The sequence below is a fragment of the Gallinula chloropus genome (assembly GCF_964237585.1).
Source record: "Gallinula chloropus genome assembly, chromosome: 1".
NCBI classification, from domain to species: Eukaryota; Metazoa; Chordata; class Aves; order Gruiformes; family Rallidae; genus Gallinula; species Gallinula chloropus.
Genome location: NC_140085.1, coordinates 197,728,199 through 197,752,702, shown reverse-complemented (window position 1 = coordinate 197,752,702; position 24,504 = coordinate 197,728,199). Strand labels below are relative to the sequence as shown.

Sequence of the window (24,504 nt, the reverse complement as noted above, 5' to 3'; positions counted from 1 at the left end):
TAAGCTTGCTGCAATGAGTCTTATCCTGACTCGTTACTTTGACAGTGAGTATTAGGGCTCCTATATCTCAGAAAGAAGTTTTCGGAGTTTCACCCTTAGCACATTTCTGCAGGAGCTTTTCTCATGTTGGTACCAAGCTCATACTTTCCTTGGTCGCCCACTTTGCTGACGATGCTCCTACCATCTTATCATGCAGATTTACTCATAAAATGCAAGAACTGTTGAAGTGCTGACACCGGTTACAGAGGATTGCTTCTGAAGAAGATACTACTCTGTTCAGAAGTTGGGCTGCAGGGTCCAGGGTGTGACAGGGGGTTTTGTTGCTTCACTTGGCCAGAGCCTTTTGGTCTTTTCCTGTTGACTGCATTCCACTCCTGGCCATCTGTATTGTTTGTGCAAGGGAAGGATGAACAATTGCCTTGCGAGACTAGAGAGAAGTGTCTCCTGTAGTGGGGTCTGATAGTGTTAAAAAAAGAAAACAAATCCCCAAAGCACAGAATGATAAGAGAAGGGATAAAAGAAGTGTGAGAGTGAGGAATTAGGTTGGTGGGTAAAATGACACAAGAGAGGCTGACTGCACTTGAGAGGGATGCACAAGAAATCCTAGGGGGGTTACAGCTTGTTAGCAAATTTCCCTGTATACAAATGAGTTGAGAATTGAGCTGTACTTAAAGATATTGCAGGAATCCTCACATATATATGTGAGGTTGTTAGATGGATTATATGCTTTTTTTGTCCCCCTTCAGAAATATTTGCAGTCTTCATTCTTATCTACTGTGGGTTTGGTGTAAAAGTTCTTGGATGATTCACAGATTTTAAGAACAGAAGGAGCTGTTATGTTCCAGCTAATTTGAGTCCCTGCTTAACATAAGCCATAGAGCATTACCTGATAATCCCTGCAGCAGGCTTGTAGTTCCACTGGAGCATGAATTTAGAAAGACATCTAGTCTTTAAATTGAGATGTTAAAAACCGGAAAATTCACAAGCCATTAGAATCATAGAACTGTCTTGCTTGGAAGGGACCCTTTAGATCATCACCCTAACCTGCCAACCACCACTAAATGATGTCCCTCAGTACTACGCATCTGGGATGGAGACTCCACCACTTCCCTGGGCAGCCCATTCCAATGCCTAACAACCCTCTCTGGGAAGAAGTCTTTCCTAATATCCAATCTAAATCTCCACTGGCATAACTTGATGCCATTTTCTCTTATCCTGTCACCTGTCACCAGGGAGAAAAGGTCAGCCCCCACCTCTCCACAACCTCCTTTCAGGTAGTTGTGAAGCACAATTAGGTTTCCCCTCAACCTCCTCCGGACTAAACACTCCTCATAACATTTATTCTCCAGCTGATCCATTAGATCAGCTTGTTTCAATTGTTAATTACTGCAGGAATGTTTAACATTGATTTCTTTAGCTTCAAGTTCCAGTCTCTGCCATCTCACTATACCGTTTTCTGCTAAACAAGAAAGTCCTATACCAACTGAAATGACAAGAGTTTGGAGGTCATTAAAAAACTTACCCTTCTCTTGGTCAAATTAAATAAATAAAACTTTCTCTCAGGGTAAGGCTTGTCTGAAAGGTCTTGTTCTAATAACTCATTTTTTCTTTTTAATTTTTTCCAAAGTTTTCTTTAAAAAAACCCCAAATAAAGAGAAAAAAACCCTCCAACCACCAAAGAAAAAACAACAAAACAACAAAAAACCCCCAAACAAACAAACAAAAAAGTCCTGGGCAGGAATTAAGAAAATAATTCATAATGTGCATACAGAGAAATAACAGCACTTCTTTGGAGTCAAACAGGGAGGCAATATAAATTGAACACTGTCTTATTTTTAAATGCAGCAACAAAGTCTTGAACTTAGGAGAAAAATAAATGAACTTAGAACTTAGCAGATGTCGTGAAATAGCAGAGTATTCCAAATACATTTGTTTTCCATCAGTCATAAAGTTACAAACCTTTCTTTGGCATGTATTGGTAAATTAGGTTAGTCTTTTTGCGTATGCATGAAAGTCCTGGTCATTTTGCTGCGACAAAACCCTAAAAAATACAGGATCTTGATTTTTATATATATGTGTGTGTGTCTTCAAATACATATTTTTGAAGGTCATTTTGAAAAGCTGCTGAAAGTTTCAGCTCAAACAAAGCCAAATGGTGTTATTTGATTCTCATCATGGAGTAGTCTAGACAAATAGGCGGCAGAAAGTTAGTGCCCTAAACCATTGTGCCATCTGGTTTCCTATTGCTACTCATTTTAATGATAATAGATCTGTAATGGATCCACGCCAGTTTACTACAGTTTGAGAGCCAAGCCAAGAAACTGATAATATTTCATAAATAATACCCAGTTAACAAAACTTGTATCTTATTTGTAACTGTTGTGAGAACAGAACAGTTTTCTTTTTAGAGGGAAATATTTGTGTTCAAATCTCGAAGTAGAGAAAGTAGTGAATTGTGACTTCTGGAAGTAACGATTCCCACACAGTGCATCTGCTGAGATTCTCCCTGAATTCCAGATGTAAGCACACACCACAGCAGCTAGCAGGGTCATAGCCCAGAAACCTGGTTCAGTTTACATTAGAAATAAAGGCAACATCTTCCTTGGTGTTCAACAGGGGGAAAAATCATGACCTATGTGTTTGTCAGTCTTCATTGTAAAGGCAAGGAAAGCTTTAACTTTAAAAAGAGGTGGAAAACTTCAATGGAGTGATTTTCTATAAAAGGCTTTCTTTGAAGTGCTTTACAAAAGGTGTTCTCTTGTTATGGAGAAGAAACTGAGGCACAAGTCTCTGATGTGAGTTACCGGTGTCATCCAGGAGTGACTATCCTTGGTACAAGGCCAGAAATAGAAATTAGGTCTTCTACTGTCTTTTCAACTCTGTGCAATTGGCTCTCTCATCTAAAATAGCATCTATCCCGTTTTCCACTGCAAAAACACGTGGCCTGCCTATGTTGCTGAAATCAGATGGGAAAGTGCCAAATGAGGGAGCCTTTCAGAAGTGCCCACATAGGCACTTTAAATGCTTTGTATAGCATTGTACATTAAGCATGAAAATTACTGGGTTTGAAGTACTCCAAGATTTATTTCAAAATGCAGGCTAGAAGCTGTCTCCCCAGCAGCACTGAGCCCCCAGAACAACCTGAGTCTCAGAGAATTTTGATTATTTGATAAAAAAGAAGTGATACCTGCTTGAGGAATCAGTAATAACATTTAAAAGAAACGAAAGCTGTTTATGGAGAAGAATGTTTATAGTGGTTTTTAGTTGTTTGGGATTTTGTCTCTATTTTTCTTTATCTTTTTGTTTTGAATGTGGTATCAGATCACAGAACAGTGCAGGGTTAAACTCCATGATGGTAAAACTTCCACTATAAGTAAATGGCATTTTCCTGTCATTTAGGTTTTTTACCAAACCGTAAGAACAACAGTGACAATGGGGCAAAGGCTGGTAGCTATTTATAAAAAACAGCAGTCATGTTGCAGGAGTAATCATGTCCCTAAAAATGCATATATTGGATCTAGATTTTGTTGAAACCATAATGAAAATGAGAAGAAAGGGTATAACGGCATGTTTGGGCTCAGATCCTACAAAAACCTGTGTGGACACATCCACATGATATCAAAGAAGGCCAAGTCAATATCTTGAAATATTTAGGACTGCCCATTAAACTCAAATGGGATCATAAATTCCTCAAGACAGAGGCTATATTTGTTGAGAGTATCAGTGCAATGCCCCAGTTACTTCTAGTACAAAATAAAGACGCTTTTGTGCTGTTTCCAAAGACCTTGAGTTCCAGTACCAGCACCACAGGGTGAACTGGTCCCCTTAAAATTGAAGGGAATTTTGCCGCTAACTTCAGTGCGGCTCAGACCTGAAACATAAAAAAGTTTGAAGAAACAAGTACAAGTCTTTCAAATGTAGAGAGATGTGGGGGAAAAACCTGTATCCTGTTGAGTTGCAGTAAAATGTGGGGAGAAAAACCATGTCCTGAGAGATTTGTGCAGCAACATGCATGCAGAATTGAAGCTCTGGGTGCAGAGATATTCCGTGTTAAGTACCAGGCAGTCTCGATTGTGGGTCTAACTTAGCTCTGCTTAGCATAGCACAGTTGTGGCACATTCACAGTCATGAACTGGTTTATACAAAACGTTGCAATACTCCCCATTGAGAGGAGGAAAGGGATGCATAAAAATAAAAGATGCCTCAATGTCTCAAAATGTTTGGAAGATTAAATCATTGCTTTGTTCAAAGTGAATGGTATCAGTTCAAACGTTAAGGCTGCTTTTCATCCTAGTATTTGGGAGATGGAGCATGGTTCTTGATAAAGTCTGTCGATTTAATTGATACATACCTGTCTGCTTCTGAGCAGAAGTGTGAGACTGTGGGAAATTACCTGCCACAAGGTGCCTTGAAGGGTGTTTTATTTAAACAGCTCAAACACAATTTCTAGTAGTTTGATAAAGAAGTTATTAGTGAAGTTCTTTAATTCATTATGCAAGAGAGAGTTACAGTGATCCCTTCTGGCCTTATATCCAGTTTTTAACATTGTAAAAATAATGACTTGTATTAGTTTAAAAAATAGTTTCACAATTACCATAGTTACAGAAATCCAAGCACCAGGCTCTTGAAAAGGAAAAGCAAGTGCTGAAGAGTTGTGGTTGTTGACAGTAGTGACTTTCTCTTTGATTCTATGGATAAAAGGGAACAGCATCATTCATTCTCTCCTGTACGCCTACCTGCACATTAGCAATTTAATTTCTAGCCCCGTGCTTTTAGTGTGGGACCCTGGAGGCTGTTTTCTTTCATAGAACCTATTAAAGGAGGAAGCATCTTTAGTTGGTGTTTTATTAGTGAGTTGTGGTGAAAAAAGGAGAGAAGGAAGAATCCAACTAGAATAAAGGTGAAAATGGACAATATTATATCTCTGAATATGTGAAAGAAACTGGGAGAGAAAAAGGAATTGCCTACCAAGTCTTTCTTTATATTTCATGTAAGACATATAAAACCTATATTTCCTGTTCTTTAAGGAGGGCAGAAGTCTAGCAACATTCATGGCTCTCTGGCCACTCCCCAAACAAGGTTTGAGGAAGCAGGAGACTGTTCGATGAATGCCTGAACTGTACCCCAAGTTGCTCTTCATGCCAGAAAACCACATGCATTGCTGCTTCCCCTGGGGTAACAGCAAGTATATGTTCTGGGTAAGAGCAGAGGGGAGCATAGACATTCAAGCCAAAGGAGACAGTTAAGGTGTTCTACTTTGGCATAAAATGGGCAAGGATGACTTGTTCTCAGCAGAGCCTGAGCCTACATTGCAGTTCTAACAAGCTTTCAGTTGGGGTGGAGTGGTTCAATTCTGACTTCTTTTTCATGCAACAAGTTGGGCTTTAAGCTCTTGGTGACAGTCAGGGACAACAAAAGGTTGATCCAACAGCTCCCCCGTCTCTTCTGAGAAATCGGTAAGAGATCTGGACAACCCTGAATTGAGCATCCCCAAGTAAACATGTATGTCAACCACATTTTGTAGAGGAAGGTGTCTCAGCATCTAGGCTAGAATGTAGCTAAGAAGTAACTCAAAAGTCTGAAAACCTGATTGTAGTATAAATCCCTCCCATCCTATAGTACGTTATTCCAGCTGTTAATCATCATCAGTCATGGGGATGGGAGTTGGCTGCTGGGAGATTGTACTCAGTGGCCCATGCTTAGCCCCAAGGAAAGGTCTTTTATGACCACATCAAGAGGTTTTTAAGAATCACAAGTGCTTTTGAACAGCCAGACAGCTAGCAGATGACAAACAGCAATGGCCCATGATATTAGCTGCCAAATCCTTTCTGAGTGTTGCCTGATGAGCTAGCTGTGGCTGTTGATGAGCAGAATTGGAGATGGAAGTTGATAAGACCTAACACTAACACAAAAGCTGTGTGACTAAACGGTACGTACTGAGTTGTTGGATGGAGAAAATAAATTGGATGATATTCAGAGAGCCTGGCTGTTGTTTTTTAATATGAGAATTTTGTAGGTTACAGATTTGTTGGAAAATTACCAGTCTAAGCATCTACACCTAAAATGAGGCACTACATGTGTCGAGTGAGGTGACCAGCAATGCTCTTCCTTGGTATCATGAATGTACTGACATTTTTCTCTCCCCAAAGCAATGACAGAAGCTATGTTACAGGCACCAACCAGAAAGAAAAGATAGTAAAATCATTTGCTTTAGAGCCTAATGGCTTTCATGTAACACTTTGCTTTATGACTTAATTATCCATTTCTGTCAAGGTGTCTTTGTAATACAAAGTTTAAATTAAGTTTGTGTGCAGTTGAACCTAATTTTGAATAAAACACTGCAAGGAATGTTCCTCATTCCTCTCAGAGCTTGTCTAAGGCAAAATTGTTCCATGCTCCAAAAAACCACATGGGAACAGGGTCAGTCCTCCTACCCCAGATCCACTCGACTGGTATGTAAACAGGAACATATACTACAACCTGAACAGTTGTCAGTATAGGCGTTCTCTGTATTCTCTATTCTTTCTGGTTTCAAAAAGTACTCTCAGAAAAAATACTTGAGAAGTGCCTAACAAAAGCTGAATGCCTGAGCACTTCTGAGAACTGGGACCTTGCTTTCCTTTGCATTGAGATGTTACCTAAGAATATTACAACTTTGTATTTCCCTTCACTGTGTACTATGTCTTTAAGACATAACACAGTTCTTCAGATACATCACTGTCAGTGATTTCTAATATTGGAATGTTTAAGATAAACTTAATTCCTCTTTTTGGCAAATCAGCACAGAAGATTTAATTTCTTTGCTTTCCCTCTGCTAGCCCAATTCTGAAGACTCTTAAAACAGATTAAATTGTCATTGTTTTAATAGATAGATAGATAGATTAAGCTTCCTAAACTATATTTGAAATGCAGGCATTTATTTCCAGTATTTTCTCCATAATAAAAGTATTTGCATCCCCTCTCAAAAGATTCTTCCCCTTTACTCCACTCTTGTGAGACCCCACCTGGAGTAGTTCTGAAGTCCCCAAGGTAAGAAGGACATGGAGCTGTTGGAACGGGTCCAGAGGATGCTACAAAGATTATTAGAGGGCTGGAGCACCTCTCCTATGAAGACAGGCTGAGGAAGTTTGGTTTGTTCAGCTTGGAGAAGAAAAGGCTCTGGGGACACCTTACAGCAGCCTTCTAGTACCCGAAGGGGTTTAGAAGAAAGCTGGGGAGGGACTTTTTAGAAGAGAATGGAGTGACAGAACAAGGGGTAATGGTTTTAAGTTGAAAGGGAGTAGATTTAGATTGGATATTAGGAAGAAATTCTTCACTATGAGGATGGTGAGGCACTGGAACAGGTTGCCCAGGAAAGTGGTGGTTGCCCTGTCCCTGAAGGTGTTCAAGGCCAGGTTGGCTGAGGCCTTGAGCAGCTTGATGTAATGTCCTTGCCAATGGGATTCTGTGACTTTGAAAGTTATTTGTAGTTTATTTTTTGTGCCATGCTTTTTATGCTGTTAGGGATTGGTGACAATTCTCCATTGCATGGTACTGTTATTACCAGAGGAAGGCCAAAGAAATGATGGTAGAACTGGGCCATACATTTTCATGCGCTTCATCCTCAGATGATCAGGAGGCTGGAGCACCTCTGCTATGAAGACAGGCTGAGACCGTTGGGCTTGTTGAGCCTGGAGAAGAGAAGGCTCCAGGGAGACCTAATTACAGCCTGCCAATACTTAAATGGATCCTACAGGAAAGTGGGAGAGGGACTGTTCACCAGGGAGTGCAGTGATAGGACAAGGAGTAGTGCCTTCAAGTTGAAAGAGGGTGTGTTCAGATTAGATGTTAGGAAGAAATTCTTTACTATGAAGGTGGTGAGCCACTAGCACAGGTTGCCCAGAGAGGTTGTGGATGCTCTGTCCCTGGAAGTGTTTAACTCCAGGTTGGATGGGGCTTTGGGCAACCTGGTCTGGTAGAGGCTGTCCCTACCCATGGATGGGGGGTTGGAACTAGATGATCTTTGAGGTCCTTTCCAACCCAAAGCATTCTATGTTTCTGTATATTTTCAATTTGGATGAGACAGATCACATAGATGTAATGCTATTTTGGCACCTTGTTCAAGCTGGTATAAGATAAAATCTGGCAGAGTTGTGAATTGAACTCAGGCTTTCCATAATTTTTTAGTATAAGCTGCAAGAAAGACCAGTAACTACCAAAATCCATTAGTTAGGGTGATACAGTAGTCAATTCACTGGCTGTACCAGTGTTTCTGAGTGCAAGGGCACTGTCCTGAAGGATCACAACTGATATGAAGAGGAGTTGTTTACCTATTTCAGTTATCTTCCAGTGAAATGCATGCTGCTTTCTCTCCAGAAAGAACAAACTCTTTACGAAGGACAATCATTCCATGCCAACCTCTCCGTTGGCCCAATTTTGTTTCAAGAAGAGGACATGAGTGCTTATGTGAAACTGGTGAACTGAAGGAATACCTCTCTGAGTTTGTTTTCTGAATGGTTTGGAATGGAGCAGTGATGCAGAATATTGTTTGGTCTGATTGGTAGAGGGAGGGAGGGAGGGAGGGAGGGAGGGAGGGAGGGAGGGAGGGAGGGAGGGAGGGAGGGAAAAAGAGCAGGGAGGAAGAAAAGGCAGATGTAGCTTTCTGTTTTCTGCACAGTCAACACATTACATGGAGAAGGATACCTTAATTCAAAAGAACAGGTTTACCTTATGGGTTCAGCAGAGCAAAATAACACGAGCTTGTTCAGCTGCATTGCAATGAGAGCCTCTGGGCAATTCTCTTCCCTGACAGGCAAGTGATGCTGGTATTGATGGACAGCTTGAGCTCCTTCTGTCTCCTGTTAGGGAGGAGGGTTTAAGAAATGTCTTGTTAATTTATTTGTGGATTGATATGTCCCGAGGAGAAAACAGGCTGTGAGTTTGGCATCTCCAAGGCTTATTTCACCCATGGTGCCATTAGTAAGCACTTCATCTAATTTCAAGCCCTAACTGCAGCAGAAGGGCTGTCCCTCAGGAATCAGCCCCTACTTTCATCTTTCACAGTCAGCACAGGGAGCACTTCTGAGGTGGGAAACTTTTCTAGCTTTCACTGGCCTATCTGCAGCAGCACTTTGCTGTTTGACTGCATTTGTGTGTGTTTGTCTCTATCTGCATTTTGCTTTCACGTTATTAGATGGCAATAACTAGCTGCACAGCAGTTGATAGTTAACCTTTCTTATCTCTTGGTACAGTTAAGGAATTCACTTTAAGTGATTGCAGCAAACAGTGGTTATCAAAATTTGAGCTTGGTCTCTCAAGTACTTAGATAGCAAAATAGAGCAGGTTGGCTGCAAGCAGCTTTAAAGAGCAGAACTGTAGCTTAAGAAATCCATTTATCTCTACATTGGCTATGCCAGCTCTACATGGTAGGATGAACCCCCCCCCTCACTGGATTAATTTTGTTGTTAGTTATTTGTCACTGTACTCAGATTGTGACATGAGAGAATAGCATCTGTATGGTAGGTTGAACCAGGCTGGAGGCCAGGTACCTTTTTTATTTAAAAAAAAAAGGAAAAAGGGTGTCTTGATTTTGCTGAGTCTGGGGATCTGTTTTTCTTTGCACTTAAGGATCAAAGTTCAAGGCATTGCACCATAAAACTTCTTCATAGGAGAAAAGATACCAAAAGTGCTTCTAAATCATGAATGCTTTTATTATCACTGGGTCACTGGTGTTAAAAAAACCCCTGTGTGGTCAAGTATGAGTGCTGTCATATAAGGTTTACCAAACTAATGAAATAGAATTAACAGGGAAATAACAGGGCTGGTGCCCTTATCCACAGCCATCTTCACCTTTCCTTTAATTTCTTTGTTTTGGCAAGACTTCTCCAGTGAGATATGAATCTATTGCTTACGCTTTTTTAAACTGTGTATTAGTCACGTCTGCAGATAAAAGCCATCAGTTACACAGAGTAAACCATGATCCAGTGTATTTCTAGAAACAGTCCTTTGTGTAATGTTGTCCTTCCTTTCCTTTTATTCACTCTTTGAGGACTGTGATCCATGTATTGATGGTGTTTATAACCATCAATACAGATGCATCTGTGGGCCTCATGGCCTTTTAATGAAGCCGTCGTTGCAATGCTTTTCTCTGTTTGAGAAATGTAATTGTTCCCATGTAACAGACAGATGCTGTCACATGTTGTTGCACAGACTTGCCCAAGGAAGGAGGGGATGGCAGATAGTGGGTTAGATCCCAGCACAGCCCTGCTGCATTCACCCTTCCTCCTGGTGCTCTTTGTAAACGTCACTACAGAGGGGAAAAGACCTTGAGCACTTCCACAGTATATGTGGCAGTAATACACATGGTGGTGTTTAGCAAATGGTTGATGACTGAAATAATTAGGAAAAACAAACCCACAGTTTTCAGAAAGGATGAACCACAAAGTATTCCTCATCAGTCCAATTTTTACTTTACAGTTTGTTTAAATCCAGTTATTAAGGGAACAGAAAGAAAGTAGATGGTATGTGGAACACCTAAACCACTGATCACAGCTGATGGATACAGAGCGAGCTCTTGAAAAAAGTGAGGTTTGGTAGAATTGGGATTTCATCTGTTGTGTGTTCCTTGTATCCTGGTGTGTTTGCTTGGAAATATAAGTACCACAATAGGTAAATAGTAAAAAGTAGGCTAGGTATATGCGTGTATACATATATATGTGTGTATATATATATATTGTATGTGCATATATATATAAAATATATATATGTGCATATGTATAATATATATAAAAATATATGTGTGTGCATATGTATAATAAATATATAATATATATGTGCATATAGATTTTTATATGTGTGTATATATATGCATATACTATATATACATATACACATATATATATATGTGTGTCTGTGTATATATGTGTGTATATATATATATGCTCTGTACCGTGGATACCTGCTTGGCAATATGCCTTTCAGACCTCCAGAATTAAATCCTGGTATTACAGAAATCAGTGGTATTTTTGCCATTTTATTTGTCGTGGAATCAGATTGGGGTTTTTTTTCCATAGAGTATTCAGCAGAGTATTGTCTAAATATAGCACAGTGTATTAAAATAAATAATCAAACAAATAAATAAACAAAGTCAGTGCTGACCAGTAGTAAACAGCAAATATTTCTTAAGTAGACAGTTTTTAAAGGGATGAGGTATCAAATATGCAGCAATTCATCTTGGAACTTGTTCTTTTCAGAATAACAAGTAATGAGTAACAAGGAGGGAGATATAAACACCAAGTTAATTAAATCCTTGAATGCTATTGGATTGGGGAGGATAACATATTTCAGAGCAATTGGATTGAAATTTCTTAATGATATGGCAAATTTTAAGAGGTGGGTGTAAGAAAAAGGACGTGAGTTGGAATAGCAGAAATGTCAGACAGTTCACACAAGAGCAATTATTATCATCAATAATGACATGGGTCTGGCGGAGAAGTGTTAGGACCATACTTAATGCTTTATAGCAGCCTTTTGGGTGCATTTATCAGAGTGTTATAGCTGTTAAATTAATCATTTCCAATATTATGGAGGGATTTGAGAAGGTATTGCTACTGGTTTCACCAAAAGGAAGAGCGTAGCTGAGGATGTAAATGACACTGGATCAGCGTGAGGGAGATGGGATTAAAAGGCAGGGCTTTTATGCCTCTCTGACTGATCAAAACTGGCATTTGAGGTCAAACCTGGGGCACAATCCTGTGATCTACAGTTCGCAATGACAACAAACACGATGGGGATCAGCTTGACCGGTGTGGAGCTGCAGGACACTGATTTTCTGCATGAAGTTCCACGAGTCGAACTTACTGTGTCTCTCTAGAGCAATGAGACCAGTGCTACACAGTGTGTTTTCTCTGTATATTTGCAGAGCAGTTTCAGGATATTTGGTCAATAGGGACTGGTATTAGACCTACTGGAAGAGCCCCTTCAGCTTCAACTGTGACTCTGCCAGATCTGTTTTGCTGGGATGTCCAGCCTCTGTTCTCTCCAGTGCCTTACACTAACACCTTGCCTTACAGCAGTGTCTCAAACCCAGTGGGCTGGAACCCTCAGGATACTTCTGAAAAATAAGGATAGGAAGGGTTATGAGAGGAATTACGTACCTGAAGTACTTAAACAGTACTCCTTTCTCTGTGTCTCTCACCAAGTCGCTTGCTCACTTCTCTTGTTTGGGTTCACTTGTTCTGTCACAGCTTCTTAAAACTCAGAGAGATGTGAAAAATAAAAACTCTGTCTGTTATTCTGGATACTCTTACAGCACGTAGAAAGGTAAGAACTTGAAGAAATTTTAAAATTCTAGGGATAAAAAATTCTTTGTTTTGAACAGCTGAAGGGGCTGGAGTGCTGTATAGGGTAGGGGCATCTTTGTATGTCTACAAAAGTAATAATACTTACACCATCACCTATGAATAATGATGCCGTTATATAGAACCTTGGCAGGACTGAAATAGAAACACTGCAGACAAGATGGTTTGTCCACTCTGAAAACCCAGAAATAAGAAGTTGGAACATATTCAGAGAAAAACGATTGAAGAGGTCAAGATGGATTAAGCTCACCTATGATGTAATGCAGGGTGTTCTCTGGTAGCTTGATAAGCTTCGTCCTGTGGATCTATATGCAGACTCATGTATAAGCTTAAGTTAAATTCAGAAATTTATTCTCTAACTTGAATGATCTCATCCTTAATCTGCCATTTTACTGACTATGTATGGTTTACTCTAGTGTTTGGCAGGTGTTCTTCCTTTCCATTTTGGCCTTGCCAATTTTCTGTATCCCTTTCCAGATAAGAGACTGTCTGCCTAAGGAAATGAGCTTGTCTGACCATCATGGAACATCTGGAAGCCATTTGAAGTTGCTTTTTCATTATCTTGCATACGTCACTCCTCAACTGGCTGAGCAATTTTTAGAGAATTTCTTTCTAGACTTCCTGGCAACTAAGTCCAAGCAAAGATATTTTACAACCCCCCAGACCAGTAACTATTTGCTTCATGAAGCTTCCCCAAAGGGAACTTAGTCCTATAGGCACATTTGCTGTTCCGTATAAGATGTGAGGCTCATGAAGAGCATGTTGCTTTAAAGGAGTTGTAGCAGTGAGAGACGTTTCCTTCCAAAGAGAGTTTTCCAGAGAAGAGATGGGCTTGTGACTGAACTAAGACACTTTGCTTTCCCAAATGTACTGCTTAAGGGTCAGCAACGAGACATGAAGATTCTTTCTTGGGGGATGATTATATTTTAGGTAGCATATTTGTTCTTAGATTTACTATATATTTGGGATCCCATTTGATTGTAGGATCAACTACTTCATTTCAGCTGCAGAACTTTTTTTTGTGCAATTTGTCTTTTTTTTTTCTTTTTCCCTCTTATTCTTTTAATTTTGAATTCTTCATCTCTACTTAGTCTAGTCCAAAGGGTCCTAGTCTTAGCCTGCAAAAGCTGCTTGTGAAGTTGCCTGGCCTTGTCTTAATATTGACCTGCTGCCAACTAAATCTTCAAGCACTCTAGTCAGCTTTTTCTCTCCTCCCCTTTTGCTTCTGCAGATACCTAGCTGGGATTTTCATTTGTCTTCCTTGGTATTTGGCAGCTGATGCAAACTTTTCTTTCCCCAACCCTAAGGTGTATTAAAGCTTGACTGTGAAAGCCTACTGGCAGTGTGGATGTCTAGTTAGAGTGGTCATTGTCTTCCCCCTCGTCTACTCATAAAAAATAATGTATTTTGACCTTTGGTATAATATGCTCACCCTCCCCGCGCAAGCGTATTTGTAAGTGCAAAGCAGCTGCCAGGGGCTGAGGACTACTACACATCCCACTGCTGTTTGTACTAACTGTCAGGCTTTCCTGAATTCTGGACTCCCATTTAGACTTTTACTTAACTTGAAAATACCTGTGTTAGACCTCCAGCACTGGTTAATATATTGCACAGGTATGCTTCAGTTGCTTAAGCTATCCCATAGGACCCTAAGGTACTGATGCTACAGTTATTTCCACTAGCATGGGGACATGGGATATCCTGTCTTGGTGAGTATGATTTGCCAAGTGAGGCAGTAGGCTCAGTGCTAGTATCAGCACTGCTTTTGAGAAGGATGCATGGCAACTCTGAGATGACCACCAAAGGGAATGGTATAGACAAGAAAAAGCTTCCTGTAAATGCATAAATAAACAAAAATTCAAATATGGAAATGAGCTACTCTAAAGCAGAAATGCCATTTGCCATGAGGTGGACAGCTAACCACTCTGCCAGCGAATGAGCTGTGGAGATACATGGCCAACACACTCAACGTACTTGTCATTGCTGGTCTGTAGCACCTTATTGCTTAATGAGATAACAAGCTAAATTTTCAAGGTGAGTTACAACAGGTGGTACAGTTGGTAAAGTACTCTTCTTTGACTTTCTTCACTGAGGCAGAATTGGTAGGAAACGAGTTTACAGAGAGGCAAGGCACTTCACAAAATAGATACTGTAATTGGTAAGGAAATAAGTGGAAAATTGGATTTCTTGTTACAGTAAAATTAAATCATGTGTGATATTTAATCAAAGGAATACATTTTAGAAACATTTCATAAAAATGAATGCACAAAGGCTGCCATGGAGAAGAACTAATAAAACATTAATTAATAATATTGACCCCAGAAAGTGCATATACTTTCAAAGAACAAAGTTGTCGGAATGCATAATTATACTTGACTGTAGTTCTCATGGTGGTTTTACAGACTTTTTTCATGAGGCGAATGGTCCAAACTGTTGCTTCTCTCCTCTGATAGCACTAAGAAATAAGAAATATGGGCTCTCCATAAATACTTTAGGCAATATTTAGAATGTGTAGTTCAGTTCTGAGGAAAATTATCTTGGCCTGAGAGATTGCCTTCAGGTTGCTGTAGGACTCCTGACCAGGGAAGAGCCCTTCTCAGAGGCGTGTCTGCCAGTTGTACAAATCTTTTTTCTGTTGCTTCCAGTGAAAGTTCCGTTTCTACACTTTTTAAAATTTACATTCATAGTTTGCTTGGTTTTTTCCTCCCTCATTCTCCACACTTCTGTGCTACAAGTCCCCCTTCCCATAGGTAGTTGTACAACTTGTACTGCTGTAGTGTTCCAGCCTAGTCCAGTGGGATCTTCATGAACCTGGAGTGGGTCACTGTGTCTCATACAAAATGATGGGTTTTACAGAAAGAGCCTTATCTATGAAAATGCAGTTGCCTGCTCGGTTTTTCTGCTTTCTTGCCCTTGTCATCATGCCTTCAACATATTTTCTCTTGCTAAGGATGATGTAGAAGTGGAAATTCACCTTCAGTCATCTCTGGGACTTTGAGAGTATAAGAAGCTGAAGAGCAGGTGATTTTGCTTTGTTTTGCCCAGCCAGAGGGAATTAAGTGGAATTCAGATGCACTAACAACAATGACTTTTCTAGAATTTTTAAAATAATGATAATTTGGCATGTTTCTATGAGAGGAAAATCTAATGCTAATTGATTTTATGGGGTTTTGAGCCATCAGCATTGTTATAATTGGATGTTTCACCAGCTGATAAAGGAAGCAACTTCTGTAGAAGGGAGAAGGAAACTTCTACAAACTCTGGTACTTATTGTAAGAACATATTTGATTTTGAAGGGGAAAAATACAAATAATCAGAAAATAAACTCAGACTGTTAAAAAAAGAGAGAATGCCTAATGAAATCTGAATTGGAAACATAACACTTTGCGATCTGGCACAAAATAGTATAGAAAGTTAATTGGACACACTGGGTTTTGCAAGCTTACATGTCTAAGGGGCTGCTGTTTTCTTTAATGAAAACATCATCCTTTACAGTGTCAGGAGACCACATGGGAAACTCTCATCTCACATGCCAAATGTCACATTTTGTTAGACTTTTAAACTTTGAAAGCCATTATAGTTTCGGAAATCCATATAAACCAAGGATGATGTGCTTTGTTCAGTGGTGGTTCTTCCTCTGTAAAAGGCTGTCAGCAATCACACTCCTTCTGGAGAAATAGTGTCAGAGTGTACACTCATTAACTGAGGTTTAAATAATGACATGAAGTGTCATATGTTGACTTCAAAAGATGAAGTGTCTGTCCTGATTTTTGCTGCAGAAAAATAGTTTAAAATCTTCAATAAGAGTAAGTGCAGCTTCTGTGAAAAATACAAATCATATAATTTGTTGCAGTTAGGTTTTTATTGAAAACTGTGTATTGAGCCTTGGACTCCAAAGTGGTCTGGAACACTTCTGTACTCAGTTTGCTTTTTGCAAGCCTACCATATGAAAGGTTGCCTTTGATATAAGTTTCAGATTTGGATGGTTTCCAGTAATTCTTTATTCATCAGTATTATCCTGCGCCCTGAAGAACCAGTCATGCATCAGGAAGCCAACCTGATACACACAATCACACAGCTCAGGGACTGTCCTGACCAAACCAACTTAAATTAAAAGAGCAGGAGATAACAGATGGATAAAATCAGACAGCAAAATTCAGGGAATTGGTGAGACGGTACTGGGCCAGAATACAGCTGAGCAACAGCGAGCATGTCGGCAGCCTAAGTACTGCCAACTTCTGGTTTGTTGGTTTTTTCAGATATTAGAGAGGAAAGGAGTCTTAAAAAGGAATTTGAAGGGAGATAATGAAATAGCTCTGCAGATGTTTACAGGGATTTCTTCCCAGGCATGAAGGGCAGTGTGGGAGGAACATGAAGGCACTTGTTTGAATATTTATAGTGTGGGGGTGGAGGCTTGTGTTGTGGTTTATCAGAGGGAGGTGATGGCATCTTTCTGGTGCATGAGAATTACAGAAGCAGAAGAACCTAAGAAGAGTGTTGCAACCATCAGGCAGTTGGTTCCTTGGAGTTCTGAGGCTGTATCCATCATGGATACATATGGTTTTAGTAGGACAAGTTAAAATAAAGAACAAGTGTGGGGAGGGTTTACTGTTTTGATTTTGGAGAACTTGATCAAAACCGCAGTGAAGTCAATGACATGGGCTTTTCATAGGATGTCATGGAAGGGATTTAGTGCCAGCTAGAGATGTCTAAATGTAGGTGCCTGTGTGTGAGCTAGGTACCAAGGTCCTGTTTTCTCAGTGGAGATACAGATCTGGATTTGGATTCCTCAGGCTAGGTGTCTAATGCCACTTCAGTTCTGCTTGGCCTTCAGCTGTTCCAGAGAGACACCAATCTCTATGGTCCTGTTAATTGAGTCAGTACAGTCTGTAGACATAGAGGGCAATTCATCACATCCTGAAACTCTCTCTAAGCTACATTAACTGTATTGTCTGCATCTCTTGACTGTATCAGGGACTTAATCAGTATGCTCACACAAAGACACCTACACCTGGGTCTCAGTAACAAACTGAATACTGCTCCAAGGATATAAAATCTCATACTGCTGGGTGAAATCCTTACTCTGTTGACATTAGTAAGAGATTTGCACAAACTGCAGTCAGACTAGGACTTCATTTTCTGTGCTCTATGCGGTATTTCTTATCCGAGTGTTTTGTTCAGCTTGCAAATGCTGATACTTCTTTAATTAAAACTTCCTACAAGCACTTGAATTAACTCCCTTACCCATCTGTTATTCCACTAATATCCCTGATAATGTCTCACAGTAGCTCCCAAAGAGCCTAGGAAAAAAGCTGCAGTATAATATCAGCATTTACAGTTGGTTAGTGAAGTACAAGATAAGCATTAAACTTTTTTAAGGGCACCTACACCCTGCAGTAAAACGTGGCACTGAGGTCCAAGTCCAACAGTGGGCCGGTGTCTCCACACATCACTGTGCAATTCCTTATGGACAATAGAAAATTGGGTCTCCAAAGCTGTACAGCTGCCTGCATCCCTGAGACAGCCTCCCTTAGTGTAGGGACAGCCCCATGTTAGTGCAGTTACATTGCCCAGCACTGGAACAAGCTATCTTGGTGCTTGCTGGAAAATCTCTCTACCTCCTACTGCAGAACATAAGTGGGCTTTAAATGGAAAATATGCTTACCACCTATCTGTAAGATGCTTTTCAATAATGTGCTCTGATATTTTTTTTTGTGACAGGTTTTACTTTAAGGAGCTTTTTTTTTTTTCCCCATTTGTGGGCTAAGAAATTGTGCCAGAATAACTGAGAGCAGCACTCCTAAGACTAGAAATAAGTGCATGTGAAAAGAACAACTTGTTATTTGAATAAGTTAGCCTGAAGGGGAAATTTCTAAACTTCTAGTAAAATTCCATTCCCTTCCTTCATGTTAATTAAATTAAAGCTGGGGGGGATAGAAGAGCGTTGCATCATCGTCTAATATATCTGGGGCACAACTCAAGAAACAAAAAGTCATTTACCCCCCTTGGCTTGCTTGTCTTTTTTATTGAGCGCTGTGAGATTTCATTTACAATAATGAACTGTTTTTATGCAAAAAACTTCACAGCACTACAAAACAAAAGGAGGGACATGTTGACAGGAAGTGAAAGTTGCACAGTCTCTGCAAAAGTCCATGACTGAATCGCTTCTTTGTTCATCACAGCCCTGATACAGCATTAGGAGGTTTGTTTCTTCCGCTGACTTGAATGAAAGAAGGATCAGTTCCTAATTGGCTGCTTCTAGAGAGGCATCACAACTACTTTTAGTTATAAATTACCTCCATAACGCGATTAAATAGCGCGTGTTTATGACATCCAACAAAATCATCCAGGGAGATGATGTTATCCCTGGAATCAGGCTTTTCCAGCAGTCTTGTGGAATGGGTTAATGCAGTAGCAATATTTCTCCACTTTCCTCCCATTTCTCACACTTGGAAGCAGTGACTTCTGGCTGTTCTGTGCTGGGCCACATGCAGGCACAGCAGGAGGCTTTTGGCTCCTCTCACTGAATTTGCTGTCCTGACAACTGCTCCTTACTGCCTCAGAGAAAGATCCAGTGGGCAATAGAAATAGCAGGCCAGATGGGGCAGGGGCTAATGGGCCACAAACTGGAGCAATCTGACCAAAATGCATATTTAATTAAAGACTGTTTCTTGAATTTCTGGCATGGAATTATGCAGTGCCCTTGACTGGTCTGTGGTGACCAGATCTAGTTTTGCCATGTTTCAACTCCTGATCATGTCAGTGGTATTCAGCAGCACTCAGTCTTTCCAGGAATTGCTTAATCCCTTTAGAGATCAGATTTACAAGCATGCTTCAGATAGTCCTCAACTAGTGTGGTGGCTTAACCAATACCGAATACGAGGTGCCTACCAGGCCATTCTATTAGTCCCCTTCTCAGTACGACCAGGAGGGGAGAAAAGGAAAAGAAAAAAAAGAAAACCAACAACCCCAAATTCGTGGGTCAAGACAAAGGCAGTTTAATACAGGAAAAAAAAAAGGCTGTGCACAAAAACAAAGAAAAAGCAAAAAGGAGGGGGAGTGATGGAGCAGCTTTGAGGGGCACCTGGCTTCCAGCAGTTCTGCTGAGTGTCACCCCTACCCCTATTGTCACATCCACTGCGGTCATTTCTGGAAAAATCTGCTTTGATACTTTGCTTTTTCTTTGTTTGCTTGTGTTTTCCCCCAGAAATGTTGCCTGTAAGATTGTATGTCCAAGTAAAAGTTAATACTGCTTGTGCAAAATGCAAGGAATTTCCTTCAGGTCTGGATTTACTGCCTTCATACCTTGAGGAGCTGTTCTCTAGGTTTTACCAGTAAGGCAGGATCTGATTAGCCTAACATATGTAGAAGAGGTATGCCAGGAATGACAGTGAACTTCAGTTGCTGGTCTTCATTATCCAGTATTTTTTTGGTTTTTTTTCCTTTTAGTCCTGCACTTAGATCCCAAAATTGGATATCTGTTAAAGATATGTATTTGAGACCTATGACATTTGTGGACTTACCTCAAAATGGACCAGATTCCTTTCAAAGTAATGAGCCACTTCTCTACATATGTCCCCTCTTACCTACTTAAAAAGACACACTCCTTTACCTCCTCAGTCAAATCATAGTGCAGTGCTTAGAAGATCTCTTAGAGCAGCTCCTGCTGCACTCTGCACCAGCAGTGGTATCCTTTCATTAGTGGAAAATAAACCCTTGTTAAGCAAATGGTGTATAATGATTTAATGATAACATACCTGAATATCTGTTTATGTTGTATGCACATGTCTGGTTAAATTTTTCTTGGCCCCATTGTGCAAAAGAATTTATCTGTCCTAACTAAGGAGAATAGGTGGGTTTTTAAATATTCTCATCATGCTGGTAGTAGCATCCTTGATACTGAAAAGCTGTGAAATTATGTTCTCCAAGAGAACATTCTTAGAATTACCACAGTGACTTCAGAATACAAAGACAGAAATTAGAATATGCATATTTAGGTTGCAGTTTTATTAATAATGAATATCAGTGAGTGTGATGGGTTGACCCAGGCTGGAGGCCAGGTGCCTCCCAAAGCCACTTTATCACTGTCCTCCTCAGCTGGGCAGGGGAGAGAAGATATAATGAAAGGCTTGTGGGTCAAAATAAGGACAGGGAGATGTCACTCACCAATTGTCAGGCAAAACAGACTCAAAAAAATAATCTAATTTATTACCAAGTAAAACAGAGTAGAGCAATGAGAAATGAGAACAAATCTCAAAAATACCTTCCCCCCACCCCTTTCTTCCCAGGCTCCACTTCACTCACAATTTATCTAGCTCCTACCCCCAAGAGAACAGGGAATGGGGATCGAGTTCAGTTCATCACCTGTTGTCACTGCAGCTCCTTTGTCCTCAGGGGAGGCCTCCTCACACTCTACCCCTGCTCCACCTGGGATCCCTCCAGGAAATTCCCCAACCAGAGTCACCCCCATGGGCTGCAGTTCTTCATGAGCTGCTCCTGTGTGAGTCCCTTCCATGAGGTCACAAGTCCCGCTCGCAAACCTGCTCCAGCGTGGGCTCTTCTCTCCACGGGGCTGCAGGACCTACCAGGAGCCTTCTCCAGCATGAACTTCCTATAGGATCACAGCCTCCTTGGAGTGTATCCACTTGCTCTAGTGTGGGCTCCTCCACAGCCTGCAGGTGGATATCTGTTCCACCATCATCCTCCATGGGCCTCAGCCTGCCTCACCAGGGTCTTCTGCTGGAGCTGCAGAGGAATCTCTGCTCCAGTGCCTGGAGCACCTCCTTCCCCTCCTTCTTCACTGACCTTGGTTTCTGCAAGGTTTCTTAGATCTTTTCAGTCCTCTCTCTGGCTGCAAAAGCTGTCAGCAATAGCAGAGGTCCTGAAGATATTTCCTAGAAAGGATCATATTGGCCAAGGACACACAGATGAGACATTGTCTCGACTGGTAAGATGCCAAGGTTCAGACCACAAAACAGAAAGAAATGTGATCGGAGTGAGATACTAAGTTGTGGCTCGGATCCAGTCCTCAAAAGAGAAAAATCTAGTGAGGGTTGGAAGGCTTTGTCTGGAGAAAGACATATCTCTACTGCCTTTAATTCTCTGCCTAATGTTATGAAGGAGAAGCTTATGCCCTTTTGTTAGATGTAAATTATGCCTAGCTTAGTTGTGTAATAATACCATTATGTGTGTTTATAAAACTAATACATTTGGAGATTTTTTTTGTGGACTCTGGCCAAAGGTTGATCTCAGTCAGCTTCTCTGTGAGCAAATATCTAGTTACTGAACTACTGAACACAGTGCTGGTCCCAGAAAATTGTTCACCAGTTAACTGAAATGCAGTGATCCACTCATACACAGAATGGACCCTGACTAAATGTACCGTTCAAGTTCTTTTCATAATAGTTTGTAATGGTGAATCTATTGCTGAAGTTAAGATACGCAGTTGATATTCCAGGGACTATGTGAATCTTACTAGAAAAATTACAGCCCATACATTTTCAGCTGTCTATGGATGACCTTGATAAGACTTTCATCAATATAGGAAAAGTTTCGAGATCAAACCATCAAAAATGCCTAAGGCCCCATTATTAAATTACAGTCAACTGATGTTCTGTCAGTCCCTGAAATACTCAGAATGGATTGGAAATGGAACTGTCTTTTAAATGATCTTCAAAAGCAGATAGACAAAACTGTAAGGAGAGGCATGAGCCAAAGGGGTGCAACGCACTGATTTTCCTCCTCTTCACGTATCCTGTATGACTGGAGTAGATCACATTTCTGAGGGCCTGAAAGTGGAGTAAACAGAAGTTAATTTGTTCTTCTTGTGCACTGCAGGATAGGTGTGTGTCACCTATTCTTCATTTTCTGGAGGTCCTTGGAAATTTTTTTAACCCTTTGTCCATCTCAACTGTTTCTTATGTCCAAGAGATGAACCTCCTTGGCCGGTCTAGCCAAAGTCTTTTTTTCTTCCTGTGTGTGACCCACCAAGTTGTTATTGTTTCCAGTGCAGCACTTTCTTTGCCCTCTAATATCAGACACAAAGGGCAGTCATAATGTAGTCACCTCCACTTGTTTGATTAAAAAATAGCTTGTTTAATCATGGAGTGTGCCAAGAGATTTTTATGTAACAGTTTTTCATACCACCTGTACAGTTATTATCTCCTTTCCAGGAAAAAGATCTTCACATTTTGCATCCTAAGACTAATACAAAATTGAAATAAATTCTTTGTAGGGTTTTAATTCCAGGACGTTTTTCTTTTCCTCTTTCAGATTTTAGCAGCTTTCTCTGAAAGTGTTCTTTTTTTTCTTTTTCTGCAGACTGTTTGTGGATGGACCTTTTGGAAGTCCCTTTGAGGAATCCTTGAACTATGAGGTCAGCCTGTGTGTGGCTGGAGGTATTGGAGTTACACCATTTGCGTCAATACTCAACACACTGCTGTAAGTGAGCTTAAGCCTTTTAAAGCCATTGCCCCTGCCTCCAATTTACCATAGTAGTGCATGTTAGAAAGACTTTCAGAGTATTAAAAAAATTCAATTAACAAAACATGAATGATTCACGGAATCATAGAATGGTTTGGGGCTGGAAGGGACATTAAAGACCATCAAGTTCCAACCCCTCTGCCATGGGCAGGGACACCTCTAACTAGACCAGGCTGCTCAAGGCCCCATCCAACCTGGCTTTGAACACCTCCAGGGAGGGGGAAGCCACCATTTACCTGGGGAACCAGGGGTCTACCACCAGTGATCTACCGTCCTCATAGTGAAGAATTTCTTCCTAATATCCAATCTAAATCTACCCCCTTCCAATTTAAAACCATTCCTCCTTGTCCTATCACTCCATGCCCATCTAGAATGCCCGTCCCCAGCTTTTTTGTAGGCCACCTTTAGGTACTGGAAGGCCACTCTAAGATCTCCCTGGAGCCTTCTCTTCTGCAGGCTGAACAAGCCCAAACTTTCTCAGCCTGTCTTCATAGAAGAGGTGCTCCCACCCTCTGATCATCTTTGTGGCTGTCCTCTGGACTCATTCTAGCAGTTCCATGTCCTTCTTATGTTGGGGACACCAGAATTGAACACAGTACTGGAGGTGGGGTCTCAGGAGAGCAGAGTGGATGGGCAGAATCACCTCCCTGGACCTGCTCCTTTTGATACAGCCCAGGATACAGTTGGCCTTCTGGTCTGCAAGCATGCATTGTCAGCTCATGTCAAGCTTCTTGTCTGTCAGCACCCCTAAGTCCTTCTCTGCAGGGCTGATCTCTATCACATCATCTCCCAGCCTGTATTGATGATTAGGATTGCCCCGACCCATGTGCAGGACCTTGCACTTGGCCTTGTTGAACCCCATTCCTGGGAGAGAGGTAGGACAGGGACTGGGATGTCTGCCAAAGAGCATAAATCATCTCATACAGTCTTTGTAACACAAGGAGTTGTGGCAGAGTTGTGGCAGAGCTGGAACAGTGTCACTGGCTTTTATATCCCGCTGCCAGCTTAGCCTGTGGTTAATATAAATACAGCTCTTCAGGTAGACTTGTTCCTCTAGGCCCGTCTTAGATGGACTATGGACTATAATAGTGAGTTTTTGAGAGTCAAGAAGTTGTGACAGTCTTTCTCCTGGAAATGCAGGCCAGCTCGCCTGGTCTGTTTGACTTCTGTAAATGTGTAAGCTTAAGGCTTTAAAGGAAAGGGATCAACTTGGATTCAGATAGTGTTTGGATGTTTAACTCCATTTGAAAGGTTTAAATTGTAGGTATGCCTTTTTATTTGTGGTTTTTTTTTCCTTCTTTTGCTTTTTTTTTTTTAAATGTAAAGCCTTTGACATTCTCTTCAGACAGAACCTTTCACCTCTTATTTCTCTGTCCCATTGGCAACATGGTTCTTACCAAATGGTGTGCTGTGTGAAATAGGCTTGCTTTTATGATTGCTATTGATTTTTTTATTGCAGGTTGTGGGTTTTTTTTTTGCTAAAGTGTTGCTAAGAGCTCCACTCAGGTTAAGCACCCCTGTTTCATAGGCACAGTGTAAAGAGACGATCAAAGCAGCAAGCCTTCCTTAAAGTGTTGAAAGGCTAGCTGGCTTTGGAAGGGTTTTATGATACGCGACTGAAGCATTTGTTCTAAGATGAACATTCTGATGGCCTTAGCTCCAAAGTGAGGTTAAAGCCTGGAAT

General features: G+C 40.8%; 1 protein-coding gene across 1 annotated transcript in view; it reads left to right on the top strand.

Moving 5' to 3' along the window:
• Positions 1–24,504, top strand: part of NOX4 (NADPH oxidase 4) — a gene marked incomplete at both ends in the record, with an annotated part of 120,042 nt that overhangs the window by 83,091 nt on the left and 12,447 nt on the right. Inside the window, one exon of the mRNA XM_084279332.1 lies at positions 22,659–22,778. Coding sequence (XP_084135458.1) covers positions 22,659–22,778 — 120 coding nt within the window. The remainder of the gene's footprint in view (positions 1–22,658; positions 22,779–24,504) is intronic.